General features: G+C 42.6%; 2 protein-coding genes across 2 annotated transcripts; one reads left to right on the forward strand and one right to left on the reverse strand.

Moving 5' to 3' along the window:
- The first annotated feature begins 2,939 nt into the window (after positions 1-2,939).
- LOC111844158 (uncharacterized) lies at positions 2,940-5,645 on the forward strand. The gene is made up of 4 exons (XM_023812372.2): positions 2,940-3,515; positions 3,903-3,966; positions 4,092-4,218; positions 4,792-5,645. Exons 1-4 carry the CDS (start codon positions 3,137-3,139, stop codon positions 5,389-5,391), a joined length of 1,170 nt encoding a protein of 389 aa, XP_023668140.1. The 5' UTR covers positions 2,940-3,136; the 3' UTR covers positions 5,392-5,645.
- A 414-nt stretch (positions 5,646-6,059) lies between these two features.
- Positions 6,060-23,901, reverse strand: LOC111844159 (heat shock protein b8). The gene is made up of 3 exons (XM_023812373.2): positions 23,294-23,901; positions 13,818-13,881; positions 6,060-6,917 (listed from the first exon to the last, which is right to left on the reverse strand). The coding sequence occupies exons 1-3, from the start codon at positions 23,664-23,666 to the stop codon at positions 6,749-6,751; spliced, it is 606 nt and encodes a 201-aa protein (XP_023668141.1). The 5' UTR covers positions 23,667-23,901; the 3' UTR covers positions 6,060-6,748.
- Between the last annotated feature and the right edge of the window lie 159 nt (positions 23,902-24,060).

Genomic DNA, 24,060 nt, shown 5'->3' on the forward strand with positions numbered 1-24,060 from the left:
GTGACACCGTGAGTGTGGCCTACGATCTTCCGGCTCGCAGGCCTGCTTGGAGAGCTGGCTCCCGGATGGACTCTGAGTATGACCACAGTTTACATCTTGCTTTTATTAAATCAGGGACATTTTCCTGTATCCTATAATGTTAGCATGGCCGTGGGGGGGTTCGGGCAGCCAGTCGACCTTGGACCCCAAGAGATTGTTTTTAGTTCCACTCCTGTTTTGTCCTGAAACAGTCTTCCCCTTTTCTATATTTCATACCCCACTTTGAATTACGAATGACGTAGTAAGATGGTTGGCCACACATTCCTGTCAGGTGCTTTGGGATGACTATTTTGTGAAAGGTGCTGTGTAAAAGTAAATAGAACTGAACAGACAATAGATGTGTGTGCTAAATACGCTTAACGTTAAAAACACGTACATCAACTGTTTTAACAAAAAAGATAATAATCATCCTGATTATTATATTCAATGACAGTAAGCTTTGTGACTGACAGAAAGCTAATAAAAAAAATCCACACTAACCATTATTTAAGGCGTATATCTATGCTGTCTGAGTAGTCAATGCAACCAAGTCACCTCTGTGTAATAACCTGGTACTGAGAACATGGGCATTTTGGCAAAACGGCCCCCTCTCACCACTGTGTCTGGTACCTCACAATGGCGAAAGCTGATTAAAAACACTGCAAGTTACATATGAATAAATGACATGAAAAACAATCGGCTGAATGAGTAAACGTATTGGACCAAAAGCTACCCCCCCCGGCACACGTGTTTCCACCGCGGTACCGGCTATCAGTGTCACATCCGCACTGCAGGGTGACGGAAATTTGATTTTCGACGTGTTGTTCATCATTTCAGCATCATAGTTCCGGGACCATTAAAAGTAAATCTAGCATCACCGCAAGAAGAAGACTGATCTCCGATTAGCTGAAGATAAAGAGCCAACGATGAAATGAAGGTCTTTAAGTGCACTGCATAAGGAGCCTGCGATTGGCAGGGTCCGGGAAGGGGGTGAGACATTGCACAGCAGACTGTAGCGGTCTGGAAAAACCCAACTACGTCTCCCCTGTAACATAGCGAATACACAGGAATTCATTAACCCTAAAGTTGCAGCATAACAAATACTGTAATTTACACTTAAAAGAACATGACAAGGCTTTCAATATGGAAGGAATTTAAAGAAGTTAACCACTGATTTCCAGCAATTACAAGCATCCTACATACTTCAACTTCAAAAATATACTAAAATGAAAGGCTTTTTTTCCTTGCCTTATGGGACTTCAGTCCTGCTTCTAGGACCCTGATACACACTGTCCCAGCAGAGCACTTCACACCTGCACTTAATGTCTCCCATTGTTTTTGAAGGTCACTTGAGGTCACCCTCCGATTTATGAGGCACTGCTGGATAAGTTAGCGGTCATCTCTGGCATTTGAAAGTTGCTTCCGCTCTAAGCCTGGCTGGTATTTGGTCTTTTCCAGTGTCTCCTGCTTCATCTTGTCCTTGTTTACTGCTGTCTTAGAAATTTTAAGCCTGGAAGCAACCTGCCGTGTAGCCTTCTGCCAGCAAGACCAGGATTAAAGCAGGATTTAAAAATGCTGATTTCTAAAAAATACGGAGTGGTCTTTTAATTTTTCCAGAGCTGTGTCTGAATATTATTTATATAACTTATTAGGTTTTGTAGCCTGTTTGAATGATCTGAGTCCATATTTCTGTTTATGTAGTTTCACTGTGAAGTGATCATTTTTACCCATACATTTCACTAGTTTCCTCAAACATGGGACAGCCAGCTTCTTAGGGTGCAAGGATCCATCACTTAATCACCCTTAATTTGGTGGGCCGGCATTGCAGCGTGGTGTCGGGGCTGTAGAGGCGCCTCCGGAATCTACCAGCGCAGCTCGACGCCATTAATACCCTGAAACTAATTAGAGGGAGAAAAGGTGGAAGAATCCCATCTGAAATCCTCGCATCCACCGAAGTGGATCTTTAGGTTTAATTAGGACAGAGCCCCGCTTGGGTGGCTTACAAAACTTCAACACTTATATAAAATTACCATCCCTTTGGCATCATCTTGCAGAAGGGCCACATTCTGTATGGTGCTGCAAATTAATTATGACTTTCGAAAATAGTTCTGGATGCATATGGGATGCTATGAGAAATCTGGATTTTTTGCAATCTTTTGCAATGTCACTGCTTCCAGTGGATCTTGACTTATCTGGTCACGCTGTTCATCTGTCACCTGCATATCGCTTCTGTCGCATCCCGTGGGCTTTAATACCAAGGACGAGCCCGTCATGATGAATGACTGAAAGAGCTGTTTAATCTGTTTTGCAGCGTGTTTTCCGAAGGGGGGGGGGGGACAGAGTACTTAGCCAAACACCTGTCAGCGTGGCGTTTCAGGATGATAAGTGCACCTGCACATTGCTGCTTGGAAAGAAACACAGTAAACCTTCATAATCTGTTTTGTCTGTGTCCCATTCAAAGAAATGATATAGCACATTTGTTCTCAAAACTAACGACACAATGTGATTTCAGAGTTAAGTAAGACATAAACTGAAACCTGTTTCCCTGGGGGAGTCTCCACATACCCCCATTTAAAACAGCGAATTTAATTAGCTTTATTTTTAAATATGTGTGTACATTTTGATACTTCTCGTTTGTGACCATGTTGCACCTCTCAATTGCATTTTAATGCTGTTTGCACAGAACCAAAAAATACTGGCCTTTCCTATTTCAACACAAAGCCATGAGGGGGCGCACTTCTGGGGAGAATACACAGACCACGGCCAGAGTCATCCACCAGCTATTTGCCATTTCACCTCCAGAGCTATAAATACAGATAATTAGTATCTCCTTCTCTATGGACCAGGCAGCTGAAAAGTTGGACCGTGTGTCTCTGTATCATCACCCGGTTTCGAAATTCTCATCGCATTGGATAACAGTTTGTGTTGCAGGAGTGTTAGTCTGGATGGGCAGGATATATAAATGGGAGGGCAGTTGTATCCTAGCTGAGTTCAGCATTTGTTCTTTTACTGTCATTACTCTCCCATATTACTTTGTAATTTTCTGTCAAAGAGCACTGAGAGGTGTTCTCTCCTCTAAGAACCTCCCTTCTTCTCCTTGCCTGACGATCTGTAGACCATGAGTGGCCGTGACCTGGTTCTCCCCAGCCCTCAGTTTTGTCGGGATGTGAGGTGGGATCCCTCTCAGCACTGGCTCTCCCCGAGCCTCGTTTTCGGCCAGGAATTCGCTTCACCCCCATTCTCTGACACGGGTGACCTCACCTGGACCCGGCGGTGCCTGGGCAGTTCCTCCTGGCCTGGGTACACACTCTCTCACTTCCTCACCCCGTCCACTCAGGCACTGCTCTACCCAAGCTTCAGACTGCTGAAGCAGTCCTGGGCTGGATTGTCCGAGGTTAGGAGCAGCCAGGGAATGTGGACCATCAGCCTGGACGTCAACCAGTTCTCGCCGGAGGAGATTACGGTCAGGATGAAAGAGGGCTGCTTGGAGATTACAGGTACAATTCATTTACACGCCTGCTTCACAATTCTGTCTTTATTAAAACCTTTCGCACACCTGCTCAGGCTTTTTTTGCTCTGTTTATGGGACGAGACAGATGGGCCAAGGTTATCGAGGCAGGGGAAGGATTAAAGCAAAAACATCTCTTAATTAAATGAGGCATCGTGTTTGCTTTTTTCACTTTCTGGGGGCGATTCCACAAAGCAAGATTTCTGACTTAGCTGCAAGTCATGATTATCCAATAAGAGTTTAGTTAAGGAGCATTCCTAAAGGACAACCATGATCCTATTGGGCAGTCATTGCTTCTAGGTTAAGTTAACCCAGCTAACTGAGAAGCCTAGCTTTGTGGAACACCTCCCTGATATGGACACTCGTTTGTTTGCAGGGAGCCACGACGAAAGACGGGACGAGCATGGGTCTGTGACCAGGTGTTTCACCAGAAAGTACAAGTAGGTTTTTACGTGTGCACCGCCATTCACGATACTGTACGCATGATCAGATAATCTTAACCCTTGTCTTCTGTAGCTCTTTTCTATTCATACTCACCTTTCCATTGAACGTTTGCTAACTGCAGCCTTCCAGACAGCACTGACCTTGAGCAGATGAGGTCCTATCTGTCCGGAGATGGCGTGCTGTCTGTGGAGATCACATTGGCTGCTTCAGGAGACCTGGCCCCCCAAAAGACTGTCATACCTGTCCAGGTGAAGGAATAAACGTCCCGGGAAGCTTTCGCATTCTCCATCGCTCTGGATGCTGCTTGTTTTTTTAAATATGACTAACAGCTACGTTTTTTAAAAAGGAGAAATATCACCCTTTTAAACTAATCTGCAAATTCCCCGTTTTAGATTTCTGTTTCACTTTGAGTATTTCTTATAAGCACTTGCTGTTGAGAAATCTGTTTATCATCAGTTCTCTAACAGGTTTGGAGTTATTTGTGTTGCAGTGTATAATTTTTATAAACTCTTAATAGTCTTTAGGGGATTTGTAATTATAAATACAGATATTGCCTTCAGATCTGTTGTATTATCCAGTTGTTTATGTTCAGGTTCATTAGTCTGTTTTAAATGCCGCATTTTTATCTCTGTCATTTATTTATTTACCTTCGAAATGTGCATATAATTGGCTTCAGAGAAATACTTGTGGAGGGATTTGGCCCTTTTCACAGTCGTCTTCAAGGCGGAACAAGATGAATGATTTAAAACGATGCCTTGAGGCCGCCTTCACGTGTTCCTGCTCGTTAGGCCTAATGAGATATGCATCTCGTTTCTCTGCAGGTAGGAGAGAGTCCTGCGCCTCTGAAAGAGGAGGGCGAAGAAAAAGTGGAGAAGAAGAAGGTGGAGGGGACAGTAGAGGGAAGTTCCAGTGAGGACAAAATGAGTGAGGTCACAGACTCACCCACCGCAGCTACACAGGCGTCCGGAGAGGAGCCAGGAGTCGAGGAACCCCAACCTCAGATTCCCGGCGTTATCTCAGCCGAATCTCCTGGGGGGCAGCAGGGCGAACAGCCAGCTGGCACTGGGGAGGGTGCAGCAGGGCCCAGTGACCAGCAGGTCCCCTCAGAGCAGGTAGCTGGGGACCAGGATGTGGGGGGTTCGATCCAGAGACAAGAGGAGCAGCGGTCCTTTGGTGTGGAGAAGGATGACACCCAGCAGGAGGCCTGGGGACAACCGGAGAGCCCGGAGCAACCAGGTTTAGCCCAGAGAGAGCAGGAGGGGATAATCCAGAAGGAGGCTGCTCTACAGGCCTCTGAGGAACCTCCAGCTGAGGGTGTGGAGCCAGTTCCCAGCCAATCAGACACATCCCAGCACCCTGAGCTGGACGTCCTGGAAAAACAGGACGCTGAGCCAGCAGTGGAGCAATTCACAAAGTCCTAACTGCACTCAGGGCTTGCCAATCCACCTGCCGCCTCCACCACTATGGTCTGCCCTGCTACAGCCAAATGTCTTAGACTAAACAGCCCCATAGGTTAAAAGCATGGAGCTCCAATGCTTCTCTGGAGCACTAATAAACTGATGCGAATCACACTCCAGCTACTGAAGTGTCATTCATTTCCTGCTGTGATCTCTTTGGCTTGTCAGCTTCAGATTCCCGCAGAACAGACAATTAAAATTGACTTCTCCCATTAGAAGTTTGTTCTTTGTGATTTATTGTCTCCCAAGTCAGCTTTGTTCATATGACAGTGTAGCACAGTGATCCCCTTTTGATATCTGATACAGCTCTGGGCTCATTTTAATGGAAGTATTCCAAGATCCTGTACAAATCCTATATAGAGGGACATTACTTAAGATATTGTGGGCAATCATTTACACATTTAAAAATCAAAACAAAATCATGCACAAGTTTATTATAACTGTAAATGTTACATATTTCTGAAAATTCAGTTTTGGGAAAAGCATCTGTTTTTGGCAAATTACATGTTAATCATGAAGGTTCCCTTCTCCTGTCACATGTTCGGGTGGTGATGCAGCCCCTATCACATGATCTGTTGCCCAGTAACTGCTTCCAGATGCCACTGAACAGAGGAGAAAAGCTGCAAATGTGATGGTGTGCAAGTGAAAAACATTTTATTGCATGAACTATACAGAAACATCTCTCACAAAAAAACAATCATTCACTCTGCACAGAAAACAACGTAATCACAGTCCAGTAAAAAAGAAAAACAAAGCCAAAAATCCAATTGTAAGACCTCCACAGTAACTTGAACCAAATGGTCCACCAATCTGATCAAGAATATACAGTGTGTAATAACCTGAGCTGGTACACTTAGATCACACACAGAAATAAGGCAGAATTGCAACCATTACCATAAGTAAGATATACCGTAATAAGTCATAATAAACCCCACTAAAATATGAGCTTATACAGTGCTGAACTGTGTGAATGCTGCATGAAATTTATTGAAATAGGGACAATAACACAGAGGCAGAGGCCTGAAGAGGAGTCTCAAGCAAATGAAGCCTTGGCAGATTTCACAGGGTTGTTGCAAAGGGAAGGTGTCCATCTCTATGCCTGCGTGGATTGAGCCCAGGACCCCCCAGCATGCCGTCCTGCCAGTAGGGGGTGCATCGATTGCTGGTACAGAAAACTGAGGAGCCGCGGGCGAGACTGTGGCGAAGTCCAGACAGACATGTACTCATCTACTCAGCTGGGAGTCTCTAAGTGGGGGCAGTGACCCCCCTGCTAGCCTGCAGGCCCCACCAGGGGGCCCACACCGGCCCCCCCATCCCGGAATCAAGCCACGGTCGTCTCCTTGCTTTTGAAATCGGCCTCCGCTCCTCCGTCACTGGGATACTCCTCACTGAAGCAGTAATACGGGGGGGTCGGGTGAGCTTCGATTATAAGGACGCCTTCGGGGGACAGGGAGGCGAAAACCGTCAGAGGGTCCACATCACTGGGAATTCTGGAAGGATGGAGGAGAAGGCGTGTAAGTGCGTGACGGTGCAGAGGCATGACGTCTGCAAATGTGCAGGAAAGCAAATAACATGTTATTAGGCTGGGTGCAGGAAGGCACACTATTCCTGGGACAGGACAATCTTCTGGGACATTCCCATTAGTCAGTGACTTTGATTGATAGCCGGACAAACCCAGAAAAGGTAGAGGAGACGGAATGATACATGACTCAATAGTGTTTCTCCAAGTACAGCTTCTGGGTTTGTAATCTAAAAAAATATATATATCTCCAGAGCTTTGGCATACATTTAAAATGTACGCTCTGGTTTTCATTTCATTGAAACGTCCTAAAAGCATCAGCTGCTGGAGAAAGGGCCTCACTTTGGGTGAAAGATGTTGGAATAAAGTCAGACTGCAGCTACAAACTACTTCCTGACGTAAAGTTTATCACCCGGAGTTTTTCTAGCATATTCTCACATTTCTTTCCTAATTGGCCTGTATCCTCTCTCAGGAGGGAAGGTAAAAGCCAGGCAAGCTGATTCACATCACGTTCCCCCATATTAATTGCTTACATAAATAGGTTATTAACGTAGCATATTACGTTCACAGCAAAGATTTTCACCTTATGACAAAGCACTTATAATAAGACATTTATACAGGTGGCCTTCAGAATAATAAAGCCTGTGATGGTTCTGCTTGCTGATTACCTTCACTAACCTAACTACTGCACGGTTGCTTCTACTAACAAAAACAGAGAACACCAATGGGACAGTCCTATTTACCTATTTTCCCTTTACAATAAGGAATGCATGCCAATGCAGAAAGCCACCAAGGTCTAAATTTGTGAATTTGATAAGCACTTTTAATTAACTCTGATATATAATAGTTTTAATTGCTGCCATAACATGTCGAGCCTTTTTCCTGCTTCTCCAGCTGACGAGGCTCCAGCGGAGGCCGAGTAGGAGCCCAAAGAGGGCGCTGGGAGAGCTCCTGTGCTGCCAAGCAGAGCGAGTAGCAGCCGTTAGCTCACCGCTAACAGGCCCTGCAACTCAGCCGGCCGCTGGCAGTGCTAATGTATTTTAATGCCAGCTGGGCAGAATGAGGGAGGTAGGTGAGAAATGCCATTGTGCTGGCAGTTTTATTGACGTTTTTGTGAGCATACATCCTCTGTGTTTGGGGGGGTGGGTGTGGTTATTAATATGACTTATATTTACATAAAGCTAACATTACCTTCACAGATAAGTCATATCACAGGATTTAAACAAATTGAGACAGCTTCATCTATTTCTAAAGTAAAATTTTTAATCAATAATGTTAACATAAAATACTAATATTCCCCGTTTGGCCAGCAGGCGGTGCTGGTCATCCTGTCCCTCCTGTTGTCAGTCTTTGTGTTTTCCTCTGCTCCTGTTGGCCACATGGCTCAACACATGCAGCTGCCTGTCATCTCCTCTGTCTTATGTTTGAATCCCACCTCCTCTCATTTTGTAGATTTTGTTCCCTTGTGTTTCAGTTGTATCAGTTTTCTAGTCCCTGTGTTTTCATTTGTATCCAGTTTTGGATTTTGCCCTTGATTGTGTTTTTACCTGTCAGTTTTCCCCATTGTTAGATTCTGTTTCTAGTTTGAGTTTCATATTGTAGTTTATTAGCTTCACCTGTAGCCTGCACCCCCCCGATTGATTAATTGACTGTTTCACTCCTGCTTGTCATTACCCCGTTCAGTTTTTGTATTTAAGTTCCTGCCTGAGTTTTAGTGGTTCATTGTTTGCGATAGTTGGATGTTAGTGAAGTTTTGAATATTCTGTTTGTAGGCTGTCTTGACCGTTTTGTAAATTTAGTCTTTGTTTATCCCCCTTTGTTTTTGATCCCTCTGGGTCCTTTTGGTTTTTGTAGTGCTCTTAGTGTTTTCTGTTTCGTTTAATAAACCCCCGTCTGGTGAGCCGCAAGTGGGTCGTCCACCTTTTCTGCCTGTATCATGCCACGTCCTTGCTCCAAACCTGCCCAGATCCATAACACTAATTTACCATTCTTGAGATTTAACTCCCACAAATACACGCATCCAAGTATTATCTTCTAAAACTTTACTGCTCAACATAGCATTTTTTTTTGAGGATTCACATAAAAACCTCGGATCGCCGAGCCCAGATACCCGTGGCACTGGAATCTTCCTATAAATACATTATGCTTCGGAAGAAAGGCCTCAGTTTGGGACAGACCTGGAGAGAGGGGGGTGTGTGACACTTCGTCAGGCACCTAATAAGGCCTAGTAAGCCCTAATAAGGTCTGGCTGCCCCTCCCTGGAAGAGGCCAAGTTACCAGGGCGCTTAAATAAACTCAGGAGCAGTTTTAGAATTGATGTTCTGTCTGTCTAATTACCACGAGCCCTCTAGAATTCGCACGCGGAGTCGAAGGCCACAAGGAGGTATTACCCCAGGGGAAGGATGGCATTATTTTTGGGATCATCTGGAAATGAAAGGTATGTGCTACAATCTCACCTAAATAAGGTTTCAGAAAGTCAACGTCAGATAGCAAAGTTATCATCTAAAGTCACGTCGCTCGTCTTCCTTATTATGCGGCAGGTGGCAGTGACCTTATCTGCCCGCTGTGGGATTTTGTTAACCCCTGGCTAATTTTTTTTTAATCACTCGCATTGATTCTGTACCATTGTGCTGCTTGACAGACAGGGGAAGCAGTCCTGCCCCGATAGAGAACAGGCCTCCTGGCACACCCACGGACTCAACAGCTGGGGCCACTACGATCACTCGCTCCGGACCTCAAAGCCAGCGGCATGATGACTTGCCGGACAAAAGAGTTTTATGCCTGTGATTCACTCCAAAAATGCAATTGCTGCTGGGGGAAGTATTAGGACACTGCTGTTGTACCATTGAACTAGGCCCTTAAGTCACTCCAGTGGTTCAACCTGACTAAAAGTGAAACTGTAAGTCACTGCAGAAAAACAGATATGAATTGTCAGGTAAATCATTTACCAATCAGATTCTTTAAACCAGTTCTGGCTACATCTCATACCAGTTTACATGTTATTCCTCCTCAACTGAAAGGTGTGGTTAACTGGATACTTCATGGCGTTTCAGCTGGCAACATTTTGGTTTTCTGCTAAATGTTCTTGCCAGCCTGTTGATGTTCTCACAACAAGTGACTGTCCCAGTGCTTTCATTTTGAAAGGAGGGGCCTGGCCCCTCGCACTGCTCTGGGATTGAAGGTCCCTGTTCAGTGCACCATGTGAAACACAGACAACCCCCCCAGAAACAAATTCATTTTGAGAGGCCAGTTAATTATTTCTATCCCTCTGGATGTTTTTTTTTTGTGACAGTACCTGGAAAAAGACTGTATCAGTTGAGATGAGCACAGACCAGGGGGTGTAGAGCAGATGCTCTATAATGATCAAACAGGAAATTACCAAAGTTGGAGAAATGGGCTCGAGATGACACCACCTACAGTGAGGATTAACAGCTCTGTTTGCTGTTCCAGTGCGATTAAAATTTAAAAACCGGCCACGTGGAAACGAGTCTGTGTCTGTGATCGACTGGGAGAGATACAGAAATCTCACTGCTGAGCTACAAGATGCTGTACATAATTAGATCATCACACTATCCTTCAGCTCCATTCCATTCATTTATGTACAGCATCTTTCCAACTCAGACACCCCATGGCTCTCAACAAAAAAGACTGGTTGTCTTAGGGAAACAAATTACATAGCATTTAGCATAAACAAAAAAAAAGCTGAAAGACTTCAAAGGAGAGGAATCAAAAACTTGAAAAGACAATCCAGAGAGTCCCACATCCACGCATCGGGGAAATTGCGGATTTGGACCCTAAAATTTGTTTACTCCTGACTGTTAAATGTCATGCCTGTCAACTAATTTTGAGTTTTCCCCAAAAAAAATTCACATCTTTGATTGGCTGAAGTGTCAGTCTCAGCAGGTTTGGCTGAAAGCACAAATTCACGTCAGTGTGCTTGGGCCACAAGCAATATGGAGCCAAAATCAAACTTTTGCAAATTAAACAAAACATGAAATATCAGTCACAAAAAACAAGATGAATACAACTACTTTTATGAAGTAAGACTCTTCATTATGTTTATCAGACTACCAGTGATCAAATGAATTATATCCAAATGGACTATATTTTAATATAAGCACAAATAATATTGTGACTTATTGATATGTAGATTTGCCGGACCCCACATGAAATTTATTTCAGGCTACTGCCCTGAGTCCACATGCTGGTCTGCCAGGCTGGGCAGTAGAACCTGACGTGTCATATTATAATGTAAGTAGGTTTTCCATCTAATAGTGCTTTGCCTCTGCTATCAAGAACCCAGCTGTACGCAAGGCAAAATACGAACTGATGGTTTTCCATTGTGAATTATGCGAGCCGTATCTGAGCCGTAACCATCTCGACATAGGCCTGATTAAAGGCTCGTTTATACTTCCAAAGTAAGTATAAGTACTGTGTAGCCGTGGACCCAACCCCATAGCCTGACACGCACCTCCCAAGAAATGCAACTACATGTTGCGGCGACACAAGAAGTGTGATTGGTCCGCTTGGTAGCATCCATTTTTTTTATGGGAGCAAACAAAGTGTACATCCCTGACTGACACTGAAACACTATTTGTATCTAGAATTAAATATCCCATCCTAGGCATCGTTGCAAAAGGTCTACAAAGCACTCAGAATGACCAGTTTCACTTACCTCCATTAAGTTAATTCATACTTTACACGGCTAAAAAAAAATATGAAGTAGTTCAGACATTAACTTTAGAAGGGAAAGTGCACTTTGTAGCAGTTCGACATATTTCCAAATTTGTGTATTAGAAGTTTGGAGCAGCACAAATGTAACCAGATAAATTGATACTTTGTTAAATGTTTGGTTTATTCTGTTTCAATTGCATGATTGAAAAGTTGAATATATTGCAGGGTGGCAAGACAATAAATGCAACATCCAAAACTAGCTGTATCGCCTAGTGTTTTAGCAGTGTAATTGCAGAGCAACACAGATACACTGACGCACAAGTATAAATGCTCACGATGGCATAGGCCATTTGCGTTTTACTAGCAGGGCCGAAATCGTGACTAATAGCTTTTTCCACTGACATGCAGGAACTGAGCTGTACCTGAGCTGTTCCGCAATGGGACTAGTTACAGCGAGATTCCAGATCCCTTCAGCTTTCTATTGCAGAAGAGTCAGCTTGGTAAAGGCGCTGCCGTGTTTGGAGAGCAACAGTTACATAAAAGCGAATGGAAGCTTATTTACTGTTCACGCAGTGTACATCATTATGATGTACTATGTGCTAATTTCCACTATCAAGTCTCTGAGAATCACCTTCTTGCGTTACCATCAAACAATAGTGAAATTACCATTTGCTTGCGTAAATTTGCATTACGAATCCATTCTGTTTAGCTGTTCTGCAGTACTTAGTTTGTGTAGGTTGCAAATTGGAATGCATCAATACATCACGATGTGTCATACTACTAATGATATATATGGTTGGTTGAAATACATGGAGACATCGGTTGTTATGCATAAATTATTTGAAGGGAAAAAGGACGTGTTCTATATATTATTAAATATTAGTAGTATCGCAAATCACAATGTATTTCTGCATTCCCGATAGCTCAAAACTTAAGGAAGTACAGTGGTACATCAGTTCTCAAACTCATTAGAACTCGAATTTCTTAAAAGTTTCCCTAACCCTAACCCTAACCAACCATGAGTCACGTGGCACGTCTCTCAGCGGAAACAAAGGGTAACGCTTCAGTCTCAGCCTCGCGTTCGCGGTGATAGCATAGACAAAGGTGCAGACGGGGAATACGGGGTTTAATTACAGGTAAGGCAGGCAAAACGCAGACGGAGAATACAATGACCGGACTGGGGAAACAAACTGAAACGCGGACGAAATACAAAGGACTAATAACAACAGCCAGAAACAGCTGATCACATGGGGATTCCACACAGGGTTAACGAGGGGGCGTGGCACACGGAAGGAGCGGACGATCGGGGCAGGACACATTGTTTTACACATTGTTTGGATACATTTATTTTCTTACTTTAAAAATTACTGTTTTGATAAATGTGCTTAGATGTGTTTAGTACAGTATATGCTTTTCTTGTTTTGTCCGGTTCATTTTGCGTTTAAATGCTAAAAAAAAAAAATATTTCGGTGTATTTTTTTGGGGCCAGGAACCAATTAATTGGTTTTCCATTATTTCTTATGGGGAAAATTCGATCAGAACTCGAACTTATTAGGATTCGGTCCGGAGTCCTGAACAGATTAAGTTCTGAGGTACCACTGTACTATAGAACAGCTGAACGGAAAGGATTCCTAATGCAAATTTGTGCAAATTAATGCTAATTCTATTAGCATTTGAAGCTAATATAAAATGGCGATTTTCATAGATGTGCTAGTGGAAATTAGCACATAAAAATCATAGGGTGTTTCTCAATACAAAGAACACAAAGATCCTATTTGCAGTATTGGCAAGACCAGTCTTGTTAACTTGCCTTCCAAGAAGAAACTTGTGGCTCAATGAATCATGGGATTGGTGTGCTTTGGTAAGGATGCAACTGATGTATTCTTAATATTTGGGGTGGGGCAAGAACAATATCTGGGGATTTTTACTGCCCTCTGTACTTCTGTTCTTGAGTATTGGAAATGGTCTTTGGCAATGGAAAAAGATGTCAAACAGCTGCACGAGAACACAAGTAAGGTCAAGTACGCATATTGAGATTCAATCTTAGTCCAAAAACTGAACCACTGTGTATGTCCTCATGAGCAGAAATCCCATCCTCTTCCGATAAATAAACAACCACTAACCAAGTTATTACAGCGAATGAGCTGGTGATAATTAGTGTCTTTGATCTTTCATTCTAGGAATGAATCATACTTACTGAATTTTTTTGGTGAAGTTCTTGGTTACAATGCTTCCCTCGTTTTGCTTTTCTTCATGTTTTCCTGCACAGAAATCAAAAAAGAAAGGAATGTGAACAGAAATCTAAATATTCAGTCTCTCTAGATAACAAGGGTGTAACGATTCTCCAAATCCACTGTTCGGTTCAGACCTCCATTTTTGTGTCATGATTCGGTTCATACCTCATTTTTTGTTGGGGGGGGGGCAAATAAGGGAACATGGAAAAATATGGAAAAACACTCAAGATCAACTTCATTTCAGGTTAGGGCTGTCATGATATCAAGTTCATTGTCATGGTACGATTATGGGCAAAAGGATTCACGATGACGATATTATCGCGATATCTCTAGAAAATCTGAACAAAATAATTCTAAAATTGACACCAATTAAATTCTTCTTTACCTTTGTTTTGGGAAATGAACTATCCTCAAAATAGTGAGTGTAGGGAGGTGGAAATTCTGCAATCATAAACGTATAAAAGTATAGGAAAACAACACTACTTAATGGACAGTGAAAGGACATCCAGGCTGAAGCCCCCGTTTGCGCTTACTGTTCATCGACAATTCCTGCAGACTGGGGTCTTTATCACCCCATCTTTTTCACAAAATCCTGTAGTGACACCATTGATTTTTATTTTAACATCAAGTTAATTTTATGGACTGTGTGTAAGAGATCTCCAACAGCCCACAGTGGGATATTCCACCAGATATTTTGAATTTGGATTCTTAGTGTTCTCTGACTGTTAATAGTTAAAAAAAAGTAAAATAAAATTACATAAAAGTTCTGCATTGCACTTTTTTCTGAGTGCTTGTTTATGGGTCTCGTTAGGTACCACAGTTATGCTGGGGTGACCATATGTCCGAGACGACTGTTATGCTGTAGCAAAGTGAGTACATTATGCCAATAGGACAAAATACTAGATTAATTCATGTTATTTATTTTTTCCCACTTATTTCTGATCACACTGATTTGGAGTGATATAAATATGAATCTAACAAAATACACCAAGCTTAATATTTTGTTCAGAGTGACAGTACTTTGTCCAAAGCTGACTGTACGCCAAAATACCCTGTCCCTGGACAGCAATTTAAACTGATGGAAATACACTGCTCGAAAAAAATTAAAGGAACGCTTATTAATCAGAGTATAGCATCAAGTAAACTAAACTTCTTGGATATTCATCTGATCAGTTAAGTAGCAGAGGGGGTTGTTAATCAGTTTCAGCTGCTTTGGTGTTAATGAAATTAACAAGAGGTGCACTAGAGGGGCAACAATGAGACGACCCCCAAAACAGGAATGGTTTAACAGGTGGGGACCACTGACATTTTTCCGTCCTAATCTCTTCTGACTGTTTTTTCACTACTGGTAGCATCAGGCGATACCTGGACCCTACAGAGGTTGCACAGGCAGTCCGACTCCTCCAGGATGGCGCATCAATACTTGCCATTGCCAGAAGGTTTGTGGTGTCTCCCAGCACAGTCTCAAGGGCATGGAGGAGATTCCAGGAGACAGGCAGTTACTCTAGGAGAGCTGGATAGGGCTGTAGAAGGTCTTTAACCCATCAGCAGGACCGGTATCAGCCGTTATTGTGCAAGAAGTAACAGGATGAGCACTGCCAGAGCCCTACAAAAGTTGGCCACTTGTGTGAATGTCTCTGACCAAACAATCAGAAACAGACTTCATGAGGGTGGCCTGAGGGCCCGACACCCTCTAGTGGGCCCTGTGCTCACTGCCCGGCACCGTGGAGCTCGATTGGCATTTGCCATAGAATACCAGAATTGGCAGGTCCGTCACTGGCGCCCTGTGCTTTTCACAGATGGGAGCAGGTTCACCCTGAGCACATGTGACAGACATGAAAGGAGAATCCGTGGAGAACATTATGCTACTTGTAACATTGTTCAGCATGACCGGTTTGGTGGGGGGTCAGTGATGGTCTGGGGAGGCATATCCATGGAGGGACACACAGACCTCTATAGGCTAGACAACGGTGCCTTTACTGCCATTAGGTATTGGGATGAAAGCCTTGGACCCATTGTCAGACCCTACACTGGTGTGGTGGGTCCTGGGTTCCTCCTGGTGCACGACAATGCCCAGCTTCATGTGGCGAGAGTATGCAGGCAGTTCCTGGAGGATGAAGGAATTGATACCATTGACTGGCCCCCACGCTCGCCTGACCTAAATCCAATAGAACACCTCTGGGACATTATGTTTCGGTCCATCTGATGCTGCCAGGTTGCACCTCAGACTGTCCAGGAGCTCAGTGATGCCCTGGTCCAGATCTGGATGGAGATCCTCCAGGACACCATCTGTTGTCTCATTAGGAGAATGCCCTGACAATGTCAGGTATGCATACAAGCATGTGGGGGCCACACAAACTACTGAGTATGATTTTTGAGTTGCTGCAATGAAATTTCGGCAAAATGGACTAGCCTGCTGCATAATTTTTTCCACTTTGATTTTTGGGGTGTCTTTGAATTCAGTCCTCTGTAGGTTGATCATGTTCATTTCCATCAAACGATGTGGCACCCTTTCATTCCTAACACAATAGTGACAATACTCAGTCCATATCAGCATAGATATCTAGTATGATTTTTTCCCCCATTGAGATCTGATGTGTTTTCAAAGTGTTCCTTTAATTTTTTTGAGCAGTGTATAAACTAATATTTATGATAAGGGATTTTTAATTAATACTGTTTATCCAAAACTGTAAACAGTATTTAAAATAACAAAGAAACAAAAAATCTTTTCAGTAAACGAAATCATTAACACCAGTTGTCGCTAAACAATAAAGGGACCCGTTTAATTTGTTGTAATTGTAAAGCAAGTGCTTTACCATAAAGTGGCAGGATATTTTTATAGGATGTTTCGCTTATTTGACTTTTGATTTGAGAGGGAATAACTGCACCCCACGCGCACAGAAAAATCCACTTTTTGGCCACTTTTTAGATGTTTCTGGCCCTTCTGGACCAATATGGCAAGTCTGTCTTTCAGTTTGATGCAATTAATAGGTGTCGAAAATACTGAATTGTTACATGTTTTCGTAATCAGCAGCTTATTATGGATGAGAGCAGCACATCTATTAGGAATCCAAATCATATGGCAAATCAATTACATACTTATGATACTACAATCGGCGTCGTATTCTAAAAAAATATCAGAAATACAGTAATTTCAAATTCGGTACAATTAATTATATCTCACTAGTGAATCACTTATATTACTGCACATTTTTTACTTAACAATTAAATTTATTGTTTAATTGAATCCACGACGATTCCACTCCCAGTAGTTTCATTAACATGGCATTAATGCAGCATTATGACACACTCTGAATTAGGATTATTACAACGATAATCACGGCAGAATTATCAATCTGGCGGGTTGAAGCTGTTTTATTCAGTACCTGTTTCAACAAACCAGTGCAAAGGCCAGTTTGCTGCAGGAAGTGCTGGTGAGCTATATAACCTTTTGTTACAGATTAACATTAATTTGGCGATTTCCTTAGATTTGCAGTACAGCATGTGACCCGCCTTTCGATGCAGCGTCAACATTCACTGCGTTTTACATTATAACTGTTTACTTAAACATTATTAACTTTTAACTGTATACCTTTTAATATTATATATATATACTGGAATGTGAATCAGATACTTGGCGCGGGATTGTTTATGACATCATATGTGTATTATCATCATGATATCGATATTTCATGTTTTTTTTATAACACAGTTTCCGTCATTACCAGCATATCATGACACCCCTACTTCATATAAAATAACTATGTACGTTTTTTAACACTTACAGCTGCGTGTGTTTTGTCTATGACACGAGTGCCATTCCTGCACTGCACTGGATAACCGAGATGTTCCCACACAGCTGACTTGCCTGTGCCTAGGCGCTCTGCGATCTCAAGGTCATTATCTATCTTGAGCTATGGAAACTAGCATAGCTTTTACCGCAGGCGCAATCGATCATGATTGGACCAAAATACACACGTGACACATGCAGTTGGAACAAAATAGATGTAATATGTAATATTTACAAAATATCCAGCTGGTCTTATCTTTAAGTAGATTAACAATTTCGTGATTTGCATGTGTTATAGTGTTAATTGTGACATGAAAAAAGGAGGGGGTGGTTCTTTAATTGGAGTTCTTAAATGGGCCAGCCCAACAACCAGCAACACACACGCACACATGGTGAGTAACTAGACATTACACGATCAGACAGGGACCAAGTACAAACAGGCACACATGACAATCGGGTCCACAGTTTAGGTATTTACTTAACAAGGACAAGGGGCTATTTACACCCCTCCTGGCTATTGACACCCCTCCTGGCTATTTACACCCCTCCTAGCTATTTACACCCCTCCTAGCTATTTACACCCCCACTATGCGGAGGCATCTAGCCGGTGCTACAATACATTTTGCAATCTTCAGAATAGTGCTGGGCGATATACTGGTTCTGATGCTGGCTTTAATTTACCATACAATACGAATTTTTGATATATCGTCATACAGTTGCATAGCTGGAACAATAGCTGTAATGCTTCAATACACAGCAAATTATATAACATTGTTCGCTGATAGTAATGCTACATGCAGAGTGTATTGAGAGGGGACCCCTTTTAACCATGCGTAACCTTCTTACTAACCGTTATAATATTACAACACAGCAATTCTCCATATATAATTGTTCAGCATTACAGTATTTATAGCTACTGCTTCAGTCTGTGCCTAAAAATGTGGATTACGTGTAATATACTTAGGTCTGCAGTTAAATACATATGGGTAAAGCAAAATCCCTAATGTTATCGATTAATCACAGTAAAAATTATTAGGTAGTCTCATTTGTATGATATTTGCAAGAAAATTGTGTGTCACTTATATTGTTACACGTACAAACAATGGGTGGAGTAGCTTTTTCAAGGTGATGTTGTGCTCTGCACCCATTGGCTTACAGATGTAGGGCGTTTCAAAACTCAAAACCACGCACGTGTGTGCACTCACGAGCAAAGAACCCAAGCTCACGTCTAAACAACACTGGCTCCCTCAATAGAATGAGTTTTGAGACTTTGGAGGCGGGAACAGTGGTTGATATCTCCATTTCTTTGATTGGTCCCTTTGAATCTTATGATTGGCTGAAGAAGAACAAGATGATAACTGACCAGTAGATGAGAGAACAGCCAGTTTCACGCTCTGTCATGATGTTGGAACAAGGAAGTCTTACACTAAGTTAACATCTTTCAGAGATCCTATTTTAATGTTACATATTGAAGATGGTAATTGGAATCATACGTGTGTGTACTTTAAGCAGCAATTGAAGGTTGGTGCAGGATTGCTGGAATTTCCAGCTTCATCTTACTGTATGTAAGTCACTGCAGAATGGGCCACTGTACAGTAAACTGCATTGTGAACAACAAGGCATCTTTCTTCCTACAACATCACAGAACCAGTTTAAATCCTGGGAGCAGCGATCCCCTGATACAAGTCATATCTCGGGCTATTGTTAGAACTGACAAGTTGGGTTAATATCGCACATTCAGTGCACATTCACAGGGTAATGTTGTCCAAAATGTACAGCATTGATATGTATTAATTTTTGTTTGGAGTATAAAGCATATGCACAGAACATGGAAATGGAATAAATCATAGGATTAAGCATGTTGTAACATGCTAAGTATTCAGATAAGTGATAGCTTTCCAGCATTTTTCATTGCCCATTGTACAGTTCTCCATTGCAGGCCTGATGACTTCTATTAGTCTAATAATTGAAATCAAGTTCTTTATTGTGGATGCAGTGGCAACACGATCAAATTCTTAGCGTGTTTACATCTGAATGGAGACACACTTAAAGCGATAGTAACTAGAAGTATAAAAATGCAAAATATACACGCTCGTAACAGTACACACATATACTGTATATTATCATACAGATATTACATTATTAAAGTTTGGCAAATGGTTGTCCCTTTGACTCAATAAATTTATGTTGTGAACATCAGCAATATCTTCTAATGTTTTTGTTTTGTCAAGTGCCTGTTTTGAAAGGCTATTTATTTATTAAAATGTGTGTGTATATATACAGTGCTTGAAGTGGGAAAAATGGTGCCAATACTCCCCTTATTCATGCTGGTGTGTTAATTGGCCAGTATCACCAAATCATTAAGTATTACATTCCGAATCATATATGTATGATTCCGATTACCACCTCGAACAAGCAATATTAAGAAAGGATTTCTGAAAGATGTTACCTTAGTGGCTGCTTGAACATGTAGAGAGGAAGTGATTTCTGCTCATGAGCACATACACAGAGGTTCAGTTTTTGGACTAAGGGTGAATCTCAATATGCGTACTTGACCTTACTCGTGTTCTCGTGTTCTCGTGTACCCGTTTTACATCACATTCCATTGGCGAAGACCAGTTCCCTGCTCGCGAGTGCGTAGAGAGGATGGGTTCCCTCGCGAGTGCGTAGAGAGGATGGGTTCCCTCGCGAGTGTGTAGAGAGGATGGGTTCCCTGCTCGCGAGTGCGTAGAGAGCATGGGTTCCCTGCTCGTGAGTGCATAGAGAGGATGGGTTCCCTGCTCGCGAGTGCGTAGAGGTGATGGGTTCCCTGCTCGCGAGTGCGTAGAGGTGATGGGTTCCCTGCTCGCGAGTGCATATGAACACATGGTTTTTGTGTGCGTGGGTTCTGAGACTAATTAAACTTGACACTAATTAGACTTGCCTGTCAAGTCTAGTAAATACACATGATTGTGTGCGTGTCTCGTGTTTTTCGTGGGCTCGGGGGTAGGGACAGAGTAGCGCTAGTTGTTGAGGGGGAGGCAGGTATGGGAGTGGGAAAAAGTAGGACAAACAGATTGAAAGAAGGATACCCAACAACTCGCCGGACACAGGGCTGGACAACAGGACTGTCCAGATGAAACCCAGAGGAGTGGTCACCCTAATCACAGTACTCAGATGCTACTCCTCACTTTAGTGCCAGCTGACCTGCTGTTTTCATACTTACATCAGTGGACAAAATTGTGGAAACGCTTCCAAGTTTTAGAGATTTCAGTGCTTTGTTCAACTGCTACTTATTTAATCATCTGATGTATGTGATGCCTGTAAACTGAATGAAGTTCTGCAATCTCTAAAAACTGGAAGTGTTTCCACAATTTTGGCCACTAGTGGACGTAGCGACGCCTTTAAGGTCAATGTTACAGAAAGTGCAGCTTCAGGCTTCTCTTCTTTGACAGAGGCTTAAGCTCAGCCACACATCTCCATACCTCAGCTGCTTGCCCCCCCCCCCCCCCCCCACCCCACCTGTTGCTTCTAAATGTCAGAAAGCCCCACCTCTATGCTGGCATGTGATTTGCAATACTAACTCACCATGTGACTTCTTGGAGAAGGTCCTAGAAAGTAGATCCACAGAGAATACAGGCGAGGAGCAAATAGGGTCTGTCTCCTTAGTCATTCAGAATACAGGTTTCAAATTGCAGAATGCATGTCTAACGTCTTACGCTTCCTTGCGGTTGCAAAACATGATTTCCCAGCTGCAATGTTCACCTAAACATTTTGTACTGTGGTTATTTTCAGATAATAAGCACTCTAAAAATAGGCACTGCAACACAAGTTTGCACATTCGGGACACATCTCACTGAATTTAATCTGATTGTATAAACATCCAAAAAACCTTAATGGTCCTATGTTGGCTGCTCATGGCATTCCATTCCCACCTCCACTTCCAGGCTTGGTAGATTCCAACCCAAAAAATATACATAACTGTTCATACTCTGGGTATAGACTTAGGTAAAAACAAAGAGGAGATATCACCCTATGAAAATATTGAGAGTATTAAAATGTACTACATACTGTATATTGTACTGTAGGGGTTGAAATAGGTACATCATCTAATTATCCATATTGCTAGTTGAATCTATCTATCTATCTATCTATCTATCTATCTATCTATCTATCTATCTATCTGTCTGTCTGTCTGTCTGTCTAAATTCGGTTCAGCTTTAGATAGTACCTTTCTAATAACATATTCCCACCCAGCAGTATGTAACAAATACTTAGAACAGGGGTAGCTAATCTTATCCAGAAAGGGCTGGTGTGTGTGCGGGTTTTCGCTGCAACTGCCTAATTAGATTACTAATTAGAGGACTGATTGGCTGAAAGAGTCCTCACACCTGGGTTTGAACAGCTGACCTACAGGTTATCCCAAAAACCTGCATACACACCGGCCCTTTGTGGATAAGATTGGGTACCCCGACTTAGAAGAAAGGCATCAGACAGACATACCTGTCCTTACAGTTATACAGTATTATAAGTCAGAGCAGGACCCAAACTCTCCCACGTTAGTTATAGCAGAAAAATACTGATCCAAAGAGGCTCGTCTACTTGGCTTTAAGCCTCCAAGTTTGTAGAATATTCTGAGCTTCTAGATTGTTCCCTTTGTGTCTCACTTAAGAAGTACACTCTGTGTAAAGGGCGCACTGGATTTACATGTGTAATATAAGGCTGAGTTAATCAGCAGCCGACCAGGCTCTGTAAAGACCTGTGGGCTCCTCCTGGTATGTATTAAAAGCACAGCGTGGGCCTCTCGCTCTCACTGCTGAACTGCAACCTACAACCTTTTTACTCAAATTGAAAACCCACTGGACAAAATCCAAAGTATTACGGATTCATCAGAAAATATAAACATGTATATAATCACATATAACTGTAAGAAACACATGCCGCTAACTACTGCTCTGAAGTTTTCTAATGCTTATGCAGCATAGTGCTGATCAGACAGTTACCTCTAATGAGCTCCACCTAAGACAAATAAAACCATTATAAGCACACTGTCTCTGAGATGCAAGTTATTTGATCCCCCAGTGTCTCAGGTCGGGTCTGAATGAAACATGACAGTAGAGCAAATGAGCAAAGCCAACATCACCCCAGCAGCTGATTTTAGAAATGACAAAGCTTAATTTTTATGATCTAGCCTCCCAGATTTTCATACAGGGACAGGGGCCTCTACTAAACGGCTAAGAGCCCAGCCAGGGAGTGCCTGCTATGACTCCGCCCCTCCATTTGGCTTCTGACAAATGAGATAGTCATGGTACTGTGCCTCTGAACAGGGATTTTGCCTTATAAAACATGCACGTTTGTGTGTGTGGCTACTACATTAACTGTTCTTAAATGACATACGAATATTTTAAACGTACAGGCAATTCACTGTCCAAATCCGTTCGAATGGAGTGTCAATAATAATAATACTAATAATACTAATAATACTAATAATAATAATAATAATAATAAGAAGAAGAAGAAGAAGAAGAAGAAGAAGAAGAAGAAGAAGAAGAAGAAGAAGAAGAAGAAGAAGAAGATGGAGGAGGAGGAGGAAGAAGAAGAATAGACATTTTTTTAAATAAAATATAACCAATTTAAGGAATTTATTTTTAGGAATTAAAATTTACTCACCAGAAACTTCCACAAAACCATCCTTAGTTTTGACGTTAAGCTCCTCCGGTTTGAAACTATGTACATTCACGCACACTTTCCAGGGGTCGCTAGGAAGGGCGACCTCCGCGCCGCGGGGCTCGCTGTGCGTGGCGCTGTACACGGGAGAGTGTTCCGCGTACGCGCGGGGAAAGCCGGAGCGCAAGGAGCCCGACCAGGGAGAGCCCAGGCGGCTGCCAAGCCGGGGACGAGCCCAGTCGGGCCAGTCCAGCGAGAAGTCGTCGGGAAAAGGTGACATGCCGAAATCGTCACCCATGAATCGGGTCTGATCCCTAAATGGATCTCTCGGTACACGCTGCCTGCTGCCCGTTGGATAAAAACCTCCTTCTTCCATTTTTCAGCGCTGGGGTTTGAGTTAGACTTGTAAACTTTATTTATTTTCTCTACAAAATAGACCCCGTGGATTGAGTTATAAATATTCTATTGTTGGATATTTCAATTAATAGTCAATAGAACTCATAAACTCAATAGAAAGGATCACCAACTTCTAAATACTCTCTGAACACGTTGGGAAGTTTCTTCCACGAATATACTGCACTCTCCCCGGCAGTTTCCCGGAATATATAAACTTGAAGCTGAATGTGCGCAACAGCTGATAGGTGAATCAGGACAGCCCCTGACCAATTTTAGCAATCTTCTCCGTGGCGGTCCGGGACAGCCCCCCCGCCCCCCAGTCTCTTTGGGATCCACCCCACCCCGATAACTCATTAGCTTTTTAATAGAAACCA

Source organism: Paramormyrops kingsleyae, chromosome 2 (genome assembly GCF_048594095.1).
Source record: "Paramormyrops kingsleyae isolate MSU_618 chromosome 2, PKINGS_0.4, whole genome shotgun sequence".
Classification (NCBI taxonomy): Eukaryota; Metazoa; Chordata; class Actinopteri; order Osteoglossiformes; family Mormyridae; genus Paramormyrops; species Paramormyrops kingsleyae.

Coding starts and splice junctions, on each gene's coding strand:
- LOC111844158 (XM_023812372.2), top strand. CDS start 3,137: ATGAGTGGCCGTGACCTGGTTCTCCCCAGCCCTCAGTTTTGTCGGGAT. Junction 3,516..3,902: donor GGGCTGCTTGGAGATTACAG/GTACAATTCATT, acceptor GTTTGTTTGCAG/GGAGCCACGACGAAAGACGG. Junction 4,219..4,791: donor AGACTGTCATACCTGTCCAG/GTGAAGGAATAA, acceptor GTTTCTCTGCAG/GTAGGAGAGAGTCCTGCGCC.
- LOC111844159 (XM_023812373.2), bottom strand. CDS start 23,666: ATGGAAGAAGGAGGTTTTTATCCAACGGGCAGCAGGCAGCGTGTACCG. Junction 13,882..23,293: donor TGGTTTTGTGGAAGTTTCTG/GTGAGTAAATTT, acceptor ATTTCTGTGCAG/GAAAACATGAAGAAAAGCAA. Junction 6,918..13,817: donor AACTTCACCAAAAAAATTCA/GTAAGTATGATT, acceptor CCATCCTTCCAG/AATTCCCAGTGATGTGGACC.